Genomic DNA, 14,267 nt, shown 5'->3' with positions numbered 1-14,267 from the left:
TAAACTAATGTTATAAAGAGGATTTATTTAAAGAATAAATTTAAAAATACTTAATAGTTTTAAAAATTCTTTTATCTATAGAAAACTATATTGTCATCGGGGGTAACAAGGGCTGTACTGCTTGCAAAATAATCCTAAAATGCATAACCTTACATTTGGAATTCAAAAATTTTTTAAATGTAAACTTTTTCAATATCTTATATTAGCTAGTATTTTAGCTTTTAAATTAATCTACGATCTCTCGTCTAATTGTATCTCCAATTTAGTGTTACCTAATTTATCTCGTTGAAGGTATTGAGTTCTCGCTTATCGTTTGTAAATAGAAATTTCATAAAGCTCACCTCTTCACGTTTGATTTTTTGCTAATAATTGTACAATATCTTTATAGACGCTTAATTTTCGAAACAATCACGATGACCTGTCAGCCGGGCTGAGATGATGTGGCTGACATGCACGATAAGCGTTTACCTCGTGAGATGCGACTAAAACAGCACAAGCTGATTCTCACGTCGTGTTAATTCGTGTCATGAAACATTAGGTTATTTTCAAGTCAAATCACATTTTTTTCTGAAAGTGAGTCACATGTGTCGGGTGACCGTTCATTCTGATGTTAGAAGATATTTTATTACACAATTTTATAAGTTTGAAAATATATTCAATTCAAATTAATAGCGTCTCACTTGATTGGAACTGGTTATTATTGTCTATAGAAAAATCAAACGCATTTTATACTCAGATGTGTAATTAATTCTTAATTACTCTGTAATCTTTTGGACCAAATTTAGGTATTTATGTAAGCTTTATACATCAAAGATTGTATAATACCATTGCTGACTCTTGCATCTAAATTTAATAAATAAAAAGTTGGATATTTCCCTTCATTTTTAAAATTTATTTTATTGTCTACCTCCCCCCCCCCCCCCTCCATCCCATTAGCGATTTGTGTTTTCAGAGCATACAAGTATTAGATTCAGAAGAGGTTTAAATAATAAAAGTGTGTACTGTGATAAAATAAAATGAAAATGACGATATCACATCGCTTGAGTGATAACTATTTTTTTATGGAGATCGTTGACCGATATCCTCTCCATTATATATTTAGAATAATAATAGTGTATGTTGATTTTGTTTTACATTTAATCTGTTTAGACTTGTACTAATTATAGAAGAAATCAAATTATGATACAGCATCGGATTATTCATAGTTTAATTTCGACATTATTTATAGAGATATTTGCAGTCACTATTGAAATTTCATTGGAAATATATGTACGTATATAAAAAATATATAAACGAATACATAGTGATTGGATCGTTTAAAAAACGAAAATTATGTTGCTCAAAAAAGGTTTTCTTTTTTTGCGGTTATACCAATATTTACAAAAAAAATGGTTACACTAGCGACACGGCACGTGCTGCGCGGGCGCATATGGTTTAATATCGCGCTTACAACTCGCGTGCGTAAAAAACTATTTATGGATATGTTGCGGACTAGTATCGAGAAAATGTGTTTGATATAAATTATTGTATCGTTTAATGTAATCATTGTCATCTATATTTTATTTATTTACTTATAGGTATCCTAGGTAGAGTTTAAATTATTATATTGCTTATATATTTAGTGTATAATTTTTCAAAATAAATAACAAAGTTTTGTGTGTGGTGAAGGTGAGTAATTAATATGTCACCATTCTTAGTATCGTAACAGATGTCTAGGGAAATACAACAAGCAACATTTAAAAACATTAGGTACTTTCATAATAAAACAGTATACCAAGCCGGCTGTCCATCATGATAATGATATAAGCTAGCACTAACACCAGTGAGGGGATAATAGGTGAGGATGAAAAGGGAATTTATTGAATTCATTTGTTACAAAAAATGTGATAAATGAAGAACCGCTCGACCGATTTTGTGCAAACTTTACACAAACCATCTGCTAAATAGTCCGAAAAAAGCCTAAACATTTGATTTGGATAGGTGAGCCCATTCTTGAGTTATAAAATTACAACGAAAAGTGGCATTAATTTTTATATATATAGATATAATATAGTATACTATATAGGATAGTAATTACTGTATATAGCGTAATGTGATTCTTGATCACAATACGTAATCGATATAAATATAAAGTCATTGTATTTAAAACTCGCTCCTCTAAAAAATGGCGCCGTCGAACTAGACCCAATCTTAGATCCTAGTCTCAGTGCTGCGCTCGTGTTTCTTATCATTAATCATTGTGTAATTTTTTTATCTGTCCTCAGCTTAAGCACATGCACCTGTCTATGTTAATCAATTGTAAGGAATACTTTGTTACGCGTATGATTAATCATGGTCTTACCAATCTGATTTCTGAAGCTGTTCTGTTTGATATTCAATAGTAATATTAATTAAATTTATTATTTCAAACAGTTTTTAGATATATCTCGGATTGCACAAGTTTTTCAGTTTATTTGTACACCCTAATCTAAGTTTTCAAGTGTTAGTTAACAACTTGAGTAGTGATGTACAGTCAGCATCAAAAGTCGATGAACGCATTTAGATTTTCAATATCGCGAAAGACCAGTGTTTGGTTCTTAAAACTAACAACTGATGCGGAGGAATGTTTTGCGTTCTGTACAGGCATTAAGGGTGTCCTCTCCCTACCCCAAATATGGAGTTATGACGTCAAATGTGTTGCAGGTTGAATGGGATGCTAATGACTCAGAACCCTCCTTTATGGCAATGTATGGGGGATGATTAGTGTTTTCATATATCAATAAAGTGCGAAATTAGCTAAAAAGCCATTTGTTGAAAAGATAAGTGTTGTCCACAGGAATGAATAACCACGTTGCCATGGTACCCATATGCGTTGACATTGTTGAGGATTTAAATGCGCCACGTCTCTTGTATTAGTGTTTGATTTTATAGAGGAATTTCTATAATACGTTTTTTTTTTTACAGCAATCCGTCGAGGCACAGAAAACCAGCCAGCGAAAAAGGCGCGCGGCGATGGCGGCGGGACTGATGGCACTGGCGGCGGGCGGGACCATCTCGCTTATGCTTGTCTTCTCCGCAACGAGCTCCTCGGAGCACAGATCGAGGAGTTACGGGGTCCACCAGCCAACTGCTCCGATGGCAACAGAGCGGCGATAGGCACAGCGCAGCATGCATCGACCGTGAAAGCGGCACAGGCGTATTCACCACCCGTCTTCAAGTTTCGGGCGCCCACCTGTAACGCAGAGGTAAGCCTTTCACAACCGACTTAAAAAAAGGAGGTATTCAATTCAGTTGTATTTTTTTTATGTTTGTTACCTCATAACTTCGTCACTTCTAGACCGATTTGGAAAATTCTTTTTATTTGAAAGGATATATTTTCAGATTTGTCCTGTAGAAAATTTATCAAAATCGGTCCAGTAGTTTAGTTTTTAGTTTAAAATAACTGGTTTTGTCACAATTGAAGGCGGGTTTTTATGAGACAATCTTTTGTTATTACTGTTTTTTTTTTGCCTGGTCATGAGGTTGACAGAGAGATTTGTTCAGATACTTGCCCTACGCTCGATAAAATTGTACATCTACAACTTAAAACTTACTTAATACAAATTTTCATAATTTTATTGTGAATAATCTTAAGCTTTTAGAGCTACTAGTTTAGTTGTATGTATCTGTTAGTAGGTCAGTATTAGTATTTCCTCTTACACAATAAAAAATAAATGCAAAACATATTTTATTATGTTTTGCAATGTCTTATTTTTCTTATTTATTTATTTAGGGCAAATAGCTATTACAATACATGTGATAATTACACACTTAAGTAATAATTTAACAGGCACTAAAGTTTGCACAAATGTATAATACAAGTGAAGGAAATACAATAATAAACAATACTATTTACTATTGAAAACTACAGTTACATTGTCAATAACAAAGCTCAGAAGTTAACAAAGCTTTCCCACATCATATTGTCTGAAAATGATATAAATATTTAAAAAAAAATTAAATTAAAAAAGAAACCAAATTTTAAGAAAATTAAACCTTCTGACTCTTTATTAAAGAAAAAATAAAAAAGTATTATACAGTGTCACTTTATGCTGTTTTATCTCCTTTTTAAACTTTAGTTTTGACTCTAAAAAGAGATCAATATCAGAGAAAGTATTGGCAATTTGACAAATAAAGATTTTTACCATAATTAGTTGTATGGCGTGGTACATGAAATAATTGTGTAGTCTAGCACAATGCATGGATGGAACCAGAAACAAAAGTTCAACTAATTCTACGCAGTCTAATCGAGCATCAGTCACATCCTTAATATGTATAGATAAATTTAGCATTAGTTATTACCAGTAAAATGTTTATGTTCTACCTTCAAGCAGGATGTGTTAAATGTTAATAGGTACACAAAGATATTTTCAAAACGCCCATCAGCGTGCAGACGTATCAGTCGTAATGGCTAATTCAATCGATGGCTATAATAAAAATCGTTCCCTTACTCGAATTATCAGAGTCATTACTCCAATAAACTCGCTCCGGACACAATTCCACCAATGGTAAACGGAGTTTGCATTCAATTCTCACCAATTAATGGCAAAACTTACAGTTCTAATTAGCATCTTAAGCGAGACTGTAAAGTGTACCCTCGATACGCGATATCTCTGGATTTTTGGCTGTGACTAATTGCAGCAAAATCTTTATTGATCAGCAGTAAAATAAAATTGATGAGGTTTAAAGGAATAATTGGTAATTCAAATGTATATGTATGTGTATATTTACTACTTTTAGATTTATATCCATATGCAGATTATGAAGTGACTCGTCTATATAAATCACTTATCGTATCAATGTCAGATATTCTTATTAGTTTTCATGTTCATATTTATGGACACGTGGTGATATATTAACATTTTTGCAGCCTTTAAGTCGATGATTGATATGAACTTTTAAGTTATTTATTGTTAAATGTTATTTTAGAACGGTGATAACTCAGTCAATAACCGCTGAAAATGACAGAGAAATGCATAAAGTGAGACAACTTTTGTATTTAAAATACATAATGATAAAATGAATAATTGGAATGTTAAATGACGTATCTTTGTATTATTAGCATAATCATTTATTTGTTTAAAATTATAAATGTATAATAATTATTTAAGTCACGACGAGGCTGGGTAATGTAGCTAATTGTTGCACGTTAAAAGTGCCTTTCTTTTTTGAATTAAAAAATGTTGTAAAATCATTTTGATATCGGTTCATTAACTTACAATATGACATTAAAACACATTATCGGAATTAAACGTGAAAAAATATAATAATAAAAAAAAAATTTGTAAAAATATTCTACTTAAAATTAGAGTTTAAAAACCCCATACGACCCGGAAAAAAATTTTTTGCCGACCGTAATTATCGTTTGACCCTAGTCTTTAAACAAATTGAATTCACCAATTTGGTGACGTTATTTCGCGTAAAGTAACAAGCTAATGTGCGCCCACCATTGCTTTGACAGTCATTTTTACAGGATTTGGTTTTAAAAATAAAACACTTTATTGACGGTCGATTTTTATTGTAGGGTCAAAAGGCGAGGCGAAAATTTACCGGTCATATTCTTGTTCTGTCACAGGACATTACATACTGTATGTTATCGAATTAAGTATACGAAATAATCTGTTTATTTTTTTGTTTTATACTCTGCATACTTGACATGTTTTGGCATGGCTTTTTTATTGAAATTTTCCATTTAAAAATAATAATAAACATATACTGCACAGTGACATCTAGTTTCAGTTTTTTGAACTAAGCAGAGTTTATATGGGTACTAAATAACTCATGGAATAATATATTTTTTTTTCTTAATACATAAATAATATGTCTAATATTGTAATAAAAGTAATTGATTATTAATTAACATAGAAATAATATTAATTTTTAAATTACTGTATGCACGGGTGTCTCGGTAAAAAGATGTACCTACAAAATTATATTGTCAATACTACGCGCACTGTTTAGAATCTTCTAGAAATATTAATTTATTTAATCAGCTTTATTCGTCATCATCATATTAGCCGTTAATTGTCCATTGCAAAACATAGGCCTCCCCTATAATGCCAGTAGTTGCCACACTTGATAGGCGGGTTGACAACCGTAACTAGGCTTTGGTGATATTTAAACAGGGACACTGTCTATACTTAGACAATTAAGTTCCCTTAATCGCTTCTTATGACACCTACAAGAAAGAAAATTGTTGGCTCATTCCATGCTGGGACCAAACTGCGATGTTGTTAAACAATATTGATTTAAATTCCTATAGAAAATTTGAAGTGTACAGTTATATGTGTTTTATATATAATTTGTACGTCAATAGTACGTGGTCATAATGTATTGCGTTTAGAGTTGTTAGTGATCATATTTAGCCATGGTGTTAAGTATGCGAAATATAATATTCATATTTTATTATATATATGTGCACTAAGCACGCAAATTCTCGAATTTACATTACAGCACATGCGGCGGCTTCTTTGTTTGCGCCTGCGCAGGTTTTTATGTTGAAATCGCTGATTCGAATCGGTGTACGATTGTAACAAGAATCGAATGGATATCAAATATCCTGCCGTCATGTTACTCGGATAATGTGACAAAATAATCGCACTTTACCTTATTGGAAGGTAACATTTCTATATATTTATTACGTACGATGATATGTATGTACAATTGTATTCATATTATTTATTTTATATAAATATTTTGTTTATGTGAACACGTTGTCTTACTTTCACCTTACAATAATAGACAAATGCCTCTAATTAACCTATCAGGGATTAAAGTAGTGAGCACATTTTTAGTTTTTTTTTAATCGATGATAATGGGATGGTGTCGGTATACGCTGGCGGGTCACCAATGAGGGATGATAGGTGAAAGCAGGTTAATCAGCCCGTCGTGGTATAGATCTGAAATTCAGCACGTTGGTTACAGGGGAGACCACGTGGAGGTCGACTTAGTTAAGTATGTTGTTAGCAATAAAGCTCTTAGTCTCCATTTCTAACAATCTCTTCCCCCCCCCCCCCCCCTTCCTTTTGAGACAGTTTTGATATATAAAGATTTTTGTGCAATTATTGCAAGGTTACTAGGCTATTTTCAGTGCGTTGTAGAATGGTGACAGTTGACAGCAGTCGTTACTGTATTGCGTGAAATTTATGGGGTTTTTTTTTAATGGGTGATAATTGTATGGTAATCCCGCCTGCGCTATCGGGATACGCTGGCGGAGCACCAGTAAAGAATGATAGGTGAGAATGAAGCAGGTCAGTTGGCCCATCGTGACGAATTCAACAAGAATTGTTCACGATGGTTTCCAGGGGGAACCACGTGGAGGTCGACTTAATAGGGTTATATTGTTAGCAATAGGGCTGTCGAACTCCATTGCTAAAAATCCCTTTCCCCCAAATTTATGGGGTTAAAACCAATTTAATCATCGTTTTAGTTTATTTTACTATATGGTTTTAGTGATCTATCGCTCACGTAATACTAGATATACAGAGTTGACAAAATAAAAAGCCACTATAAAAAATTATAACTATATCAACACCACTGTTTACCACTATTTTCCGAGCTATATACCTAAACAACGTACTGTATACATATACACATTTTATGTGGACGACTGCGCCGAAGCTTGTATGCCAATTATCACGAGCTGCCTGTTTAGCGTACCGGTGACAATGACTGTATGCTAATCAAAGAAACCCAATACTTTTTGCACAATACCCCTCGTATCCGAATGCAAATCGCGTTTAGTTAGATATTATTTAAATATTTATCTTTCTGCAACTTTTTTTTTCTCGTAGTCCATTAACATCGCTATACATTGTTTTTTTCCCGTCGTAATTCTGTCCAGTCATTTGTCTGTCTCACTGACATCATAAGCGACAACGACCTAAAATAATAAATTATTAAAATTTTGTACAATGCACGTCTAAACCATTAAAGCAGGCAACTTAGGTATTACACTTAGGTATGTTTTTACCTCCCGAGATGTATTGTTGCTTGCATTTCAAATTTGTTGTTTGTCATCTTGCATAATTATTAGCAATTGTTAAGAGTACGTTTGAAATTTAAATATGGAATAATTCGAACAGATTATCTGATCCGATAATTCGATCGGATTGATTTGGCACTTCAATACCTACATGTTATATAAACTATGTATAGTAAAAAATAATTAATTTATGTATTTATATTATAAGTGGTCAGATAAAAAATACAAATTGTAAATAGGAAATGTGTGAGAGCTTAGTGCGGCAAAAATGTGAGAATTAGTGCAGCATGAGTAAAGAATGAAATTCGATTGAATTGAAAAAAAATGTGAGATGTCTGGATGAATGTGGTATCCTCAGAAATAAAAAAAAAGCTTTGATAAATATATATGTAAGGGAACAATTAAATATTGTTAAATATTATTCTTACTTCAACCAGAAAAATCATTTGAAAAATTATAATCTACGTATATCGCGTTCTCTGATATGATTGCCAATTAAATTAAAATAATTTTAATCGACGTATAATACAGAACAAATTAGTTTTCGAATGGCCAATCAAGTGATTTGACCCCATCTATACAACAGGTAGCTGTAGGACTAGCAGTCTGCGCACGCGCTGCAAAAACTTTATAGATAGATTTATTTGTAATTACTAACATATCAAATAAAATTAAAAAAAAAGCAATCATGCGTCGGTAACATTCTTATTTATTTTTTATCGAAAAAAGCTTACATTACGTGCATTAGACGCTTGTCAGTCGGTATAAAGTGATGATGATTGTTCACGGCCAGCAGCTGGCCGAGTCCATCACCTCCCTGTCAACAGCTCGTTATGAAAATAAAAAAGTTAGATCCTCGTTTCTTAAAGTCTGCATAAAATATAAGGATGCTTTGACCTGTGTATCGGAAAGGCCAAGCGTCAATGATCCACCTAATTTGAAACGAATGTTACTATATTGGTTGTAAACATTTTGATGTGTTAATTGTAATGGCTAAATATTTCTGAACGAGTTTAAAGTCTATTATTGTAAATTATTACCCTGTTTATTGCTTAGTGGGAAGAGAAGAAATATCCTTGTGTGGCGACCCCTTACAGGAAAACGGAGTGTTGAATGATCTCCCACTAAATAGAGTAACAACCTCAAATGCATTGCAAGAGATCAGTGGATGCAGGTGGCTCAGATAGTGTTTTACGGCAGTCTATGGGAAAGGTCTATTCAGCAATGGACAGATGATGACTGAGACGATGATGATTGCTTATTGCAAAAACTGTTTTTACTAAAAATAAAACTCGATTAAGTACTTTTTAAATTTTCATATTAATCATAGGATTTGTACAAAAGTCGTTTGCTTAGACACCTCTGTGCCATTCGTATTTCTACCGCGAAGCAGTTGTGTTTGCATGATTGTGTTTCGGTTTGAAGGATGGGATGTGGCAGTGAATTTACATGGTACAGAGGAATAACACCTGAGTCCTCAGAAATGGCAACGCATGGGGGGTATCATGACCGAAACAGTATACTCTGTTATGTCAATAGTACTGCTAATGTCTATACGCGACGGTTACCACTTTCCATCAGGAAGGTTGTCAGCTTGTTTGCCATTTTAAGCTGCATACAAAAAATATATAATATTTTATGCATAAATTAAACTATTATGCAATATGCTTATCATATTTTTTTTGGGTGTATCAATAAGCGCTGTGTGATAATCAAATTAAAATAATGGGTGATTTTGTCCGACATGAATATCTTATCTCGGAACAGCCCATTAACAGCACTCATTTAGCGTTTTGTTTAATGTCACAGAAATAATTATATTAAATTCCATTTAAAGCATGTAATATAGGGGCATAGCAAAAGGAACACTAGTGTTCACTAGTTCATATAATAAATTCATCCTTATACGTTAAAACTTAAAGTCGCCTTATAGTATAGTGCAGTTTTAAAGAAGATTTCTCTCGCGAACGCTCAGGCTGTGGAATGAGCTCCCTGCCAAGATTTTCCGTAGAGACTACAGCTTGGGTCTCTTCAAAATGAGGGTATTAAGGTTACTTCAGGGTCGGCAATGCGTACGAAACATTCCTGGTGCTATAGGCGTCCATAGGCTACAGTGACCGTTTACCATAAGACAGCAAACAAGCATAGAGCCCGTATGCTTGTTTGCCACCTTCGTGGTATAAAAAATAGTTAACCATGTCTTTTTCAGTTATTTACTACAGTGCTGGTACAGAGTTATGCCGTTGTAACATGCTACACAGCACGAGATCACTTCTCTCTTACGGCTTTTTTCTAAAGAAAAGAGATGGAAGGCAAGAACGTTGATTAGACTATTTTGTAAAAAATGTTAATTACATAAAAAATATAAGTAATACCGTGACCTCAGCCTGAACCCAGTTATTAAAAGAGCCATTTAAAAATTCATGTAATGCTACAATAGCTTCGTATGTATCCACCCATTGGTTTACTATTGCATTATGCATTGAATACAAATACTGGCTTTAGTGGAAAAAAATGCATTTATATGGGATTCAGTGCCTCGATATAAATTTGTTTTGTTTCATTCCGATCTAGATATTTTCTGGGGATGTAATGTGTAAATAAATTACCTGATTATATTCGGTTGCATTGTTGTGGCTGATATTGCAAATAGAAATAGGCTGTATCTAGCCTATTTCTATTTGCAATTTAGACCTTTAATTTAAAGCGAGACTTTGCTTCTCTTTGCAATTTCTACCGCATGTTTAACGGATTGTGTTCTAAAGAACTCTTCAATATGATGCCTACAGTCACCTTTCACCATCCCACCGCACACCATCGATAGGGACTCTACCTTATATACCTTAGAACCAGAATGGTCACGCACAGTGCGGTTTTAGAGATGTTTACTCTCGCGAACACTCAGGCTGTGAATTGACTTTCCTGCTAAGGCTTTTCCTAGAGGCCAGCATGGGGTTCTTCAAAAAAGGGCGTATTAAGGTTTCTTAAGGGTCGGCATTGCGCGCGTAACATCTCTAGTGTTACAGACGTTCATTGGCCACAGTAATTCCATTTACTATCAGACGAGTCGTATGCTTGTTTGCATCATAATAGTATAAAAAAATCCTGACTGATTGCATACAATAAACAATACTAAATATAAACAATTAGCAATAAATAATTATTTCCAGAACATAATGTAATAAGTCCAAATGTAGCAACGCATAGAAAATTGTATTGACGTCACGGTTATATGATCATGTTTGTTTCCTTGGTTATTATTTTTAATCGGACAAAGCGTCAGCTTGTTTGTCATTACAATTACAAACAGAGATGCTCCACTCTATCATTATGTTAAATTATTAAGTAGGCTGCGCCTGTTTTGATATTGTATGCAATTATATTAAAACGTTTACCGTGTGGGTAGCGGGCAGGCGCAACTAATCCTAGCGTCACTGATTCATCATAATCCTTTTTGTTACCAAGTCCTTGAACGCAGATAAAAAGAACAGGCGAAAATTTGGAAATACCAAAAGCATCTAGACTTTGCTATTTACAGATTATGCGCCCGGGCATTACAATGATGTGTGCGATTCTACGGTTCAACGTTCCGATTCTATCAAGTTAGATGCTCTCTTTCTATCATCAGCACAGGAAAGATCCAGGACGAATTCGTGATTAAATTTTCAACGCACGAAATGTACACCGTGACGTAATTTTGCAACAGTGCAAAAAGTAGTTGTGGTCCAAATTGATTTTTAATGTTAATTTTGTAAAAAATAGAAATCTTTTATTACACATTGGGTTCACGCTGAATATAATTGATTGGCCGATAGATCTTCATGCCTAGGAATATGTTCATGCTCAATGCAATCAATTTGGATTAAAAACGGTCACGAAAGTTCAGAAATGTAATAGATTAATCGTAAATTATTGTAGCTGCGTGCTATTATGAATTTGATTTTTCATAACAACAAAAAAATTATGAAAAAATAATTGGCATCGTCCAAATAGAGATTGTTATTGTTGTGCAGCAATTCCGAAATAAACATGTAGATAGCAGACCATTTGTATAGTATTTAAGTGCTCGATAGTAAAAATTACATAGGTACGTACGTAAGTACGGGGATTAATTGTATTTGCTCATCAAAAATATATTTAGATTATTTTACTGCTAAAGACGAGTTCCGATCGAAATAGACAAATTTAAGTCTAGACTTACCGGTCATTGACAGTGCGGGGGATGATTCGTAAGTTTTGCCACACGGCTGTTTCTTCGAATGCATTTTTTTCTTTTAATTTTTTATCTGGCTGCATGAAATCGATTTCTTTGTCGTTGTTTTTGGACACACGTTGGTTGGCTGCTGTAGTGTTGTTACAATCTAGATCATGTCTTAGATTGTCCCCGGATTGTTGCACTGTCACGTTCCGAGATCATTGTGTGGGTGCTCTTTTAATTTCTGAGACATCTCGATCCAAATTTCACGTTAATTATCTAACGAAAACTTTTTATCTAGGCAGATTATTGTGGCCTTGAAAATCTGTACTGTCTGTGATACGCAAGTGCCTACATTGCCTTTTTTGTACGTACAATGACACGAAAGTAGGTACGCTGATTGACATATACAATTTGCTAATCACAATGCACATGTCCAATGTGTTATCAGATACAGGACAAGTATCATTTCTAAATTTGACAAGAGCGATGAGTGACGCACGCGGGCAATGTATTATGACAATGGAAGAGTTCTAACCTTTATTGGCAACTTAGTGTATTATGCGGAGTCTGTGCCTAGATAAGGAAATTGATGTATTGCGCACACTTGTCTGTTTCTATTGTTGGTTGGTTAAAAAAATGTTCAGCGACTTTTATTTTTTGTTTCCAATATGCCCCCACGACAAGACAGGAAAAGGATAGCCAGAGATATTTCTATTGGAATTATAGTAGTAATAAAATGAAAAATAAATGATTAATATCTTTTTGACCGTGTGGTTCCGGCATAGAATAAGCCATCCCTTCTTTTCTCGTGGGTGTCATAAGACGTGACTAAGGGAACCTAATGTTATAGGGATGGGCAGCGTCCCTCTTATAATATCTCTAAAAGCCTAACTGCGGTTGCCAACCCGTCTGCCAAACTTGGCAACTACTGGCAAAACTCTTCTTTGGGGAAGGCTTATGTTCAGCAGTGGGTAGTTAACGGCTACAATAAAAAATGTATCTTTTTCATTTTCATTGCATTACATTTAGATTCTGGTTTAAAGAAAATTGTTTTATAAAGGTAGGAAATTTAGGAACGTTATGGTGAGAAACTTCTGAAATAAAATTTATTTTAAAGCGTAAGGTAAGGCAAAGAAAGGAGAATAAAACGATAAATTTTGTAGACAATTTTGCGGAATTTAATTGTTTTTTGTTATGTCGCTATTAATTGCAAGTATAATATTTTATTCCTAAAAATTCCCGCACTCTTAGATGTTTTTCAGTGTTTTTTTAAAAAATTTTGATTCGTTATGCATATCTAGATTTTCAAACCGTATTTACATAAAATACTGGTTGCGATTTCATAGAATTACGAAAAAACGACCTAATTAAACAATACTACCTAATGGACCACAAAAGCGGCTCCTGTACCATCACCAGCCGTTGAACTGGCCTTCAGAAGTGCTCATCCGTGTTCTTTTGGCGTAGTGTTTACAGACACAACATTTACCAAGCAATACTCGAGGGAATTTCGCGAGAGGCTTCTACTTCAATTTTTTCCTACTTTATTTGCATAATTCTTTATTTGTACAGCCTTTTTGCGGGGCCCGATAGGGTATTTACACTGTTAAGTAAATTGATTCGACAATAAGTCGTGAAGTTCGTGACAATATAGCGGTCAAGTGTTCCTCTAGTGGTTGGCTTCAGAATGACTAATGACTCGAAGAAGGCTAAAAATTTTCGTATAGAGATCTAATAGACCTTTGTCTCAATAATAGTTTCTATCTCTATTACTTTGTTTTAACGCGAACAACAATCTGACCGTGACCAAAATTGATGATTTTACGGATCTCCGTTCTTAAATTGATATATAGCCCACTATATTTATATACTCTTAATGTAATAGGCCTTAACTGTAATAGCATAATGTTAAAGCTTGACATTATACCACATTTATTACAATGAAGATTTTTTAAATCTGTTTACATAAGACAATATTACCCGAATGTTATTTTCTCGAATATCGTTTTATAAAATTTTGCGCTGTAGATACTACACTACGTTTTTGTAACTTTCTTTTATAATAGA

At 33.8% G+C, this 14,267-nt stretch overlaps 1 protein-coding gene across 1 annotated transcript in view; it reads left to right on the top strand.

Annotated features, from left to right (window-relative positions):
• LOC113522462 (fizzy-related protein homolog) overlaps positions 1–14,267 on the top strand; it is a 56,612-nt gene that overhangs the window by 23,822 nt on the left and 18,523 nt on the right. The window contains exon 2 of the mRNA XM_026908147.3: positions 2,944–3,224. Coding sequence (XP_026763948.2) covers positions 2,944–3,224 — 281 coding nt within the window. The remainder of the gene's footprint in view (positions 1–2,943; positions 3,225–14,267) is intronic.

The sequence above is a fragment of the Galleria mellonella genome, unplaced genomic scaffold, assembly GCF_026898425.1.
Source record: "Galleria mellonella isolate WM207_F2 unplaced genomic scaffold, CSIRO_AGI_GalMel_v1 utg515, whole genome shotgun sequence".
NCBI lineage: Eukaryota > Metazoa > Arthropoda > Insecta > Lepidoptera > Pyralidae > Galleria > Galleria mellonella.
The sequence above is the reverse complement of the archived record's forward strand: the minus strand, read 5'-3'. Positions and strand labels throughout refer to the sequence as shown.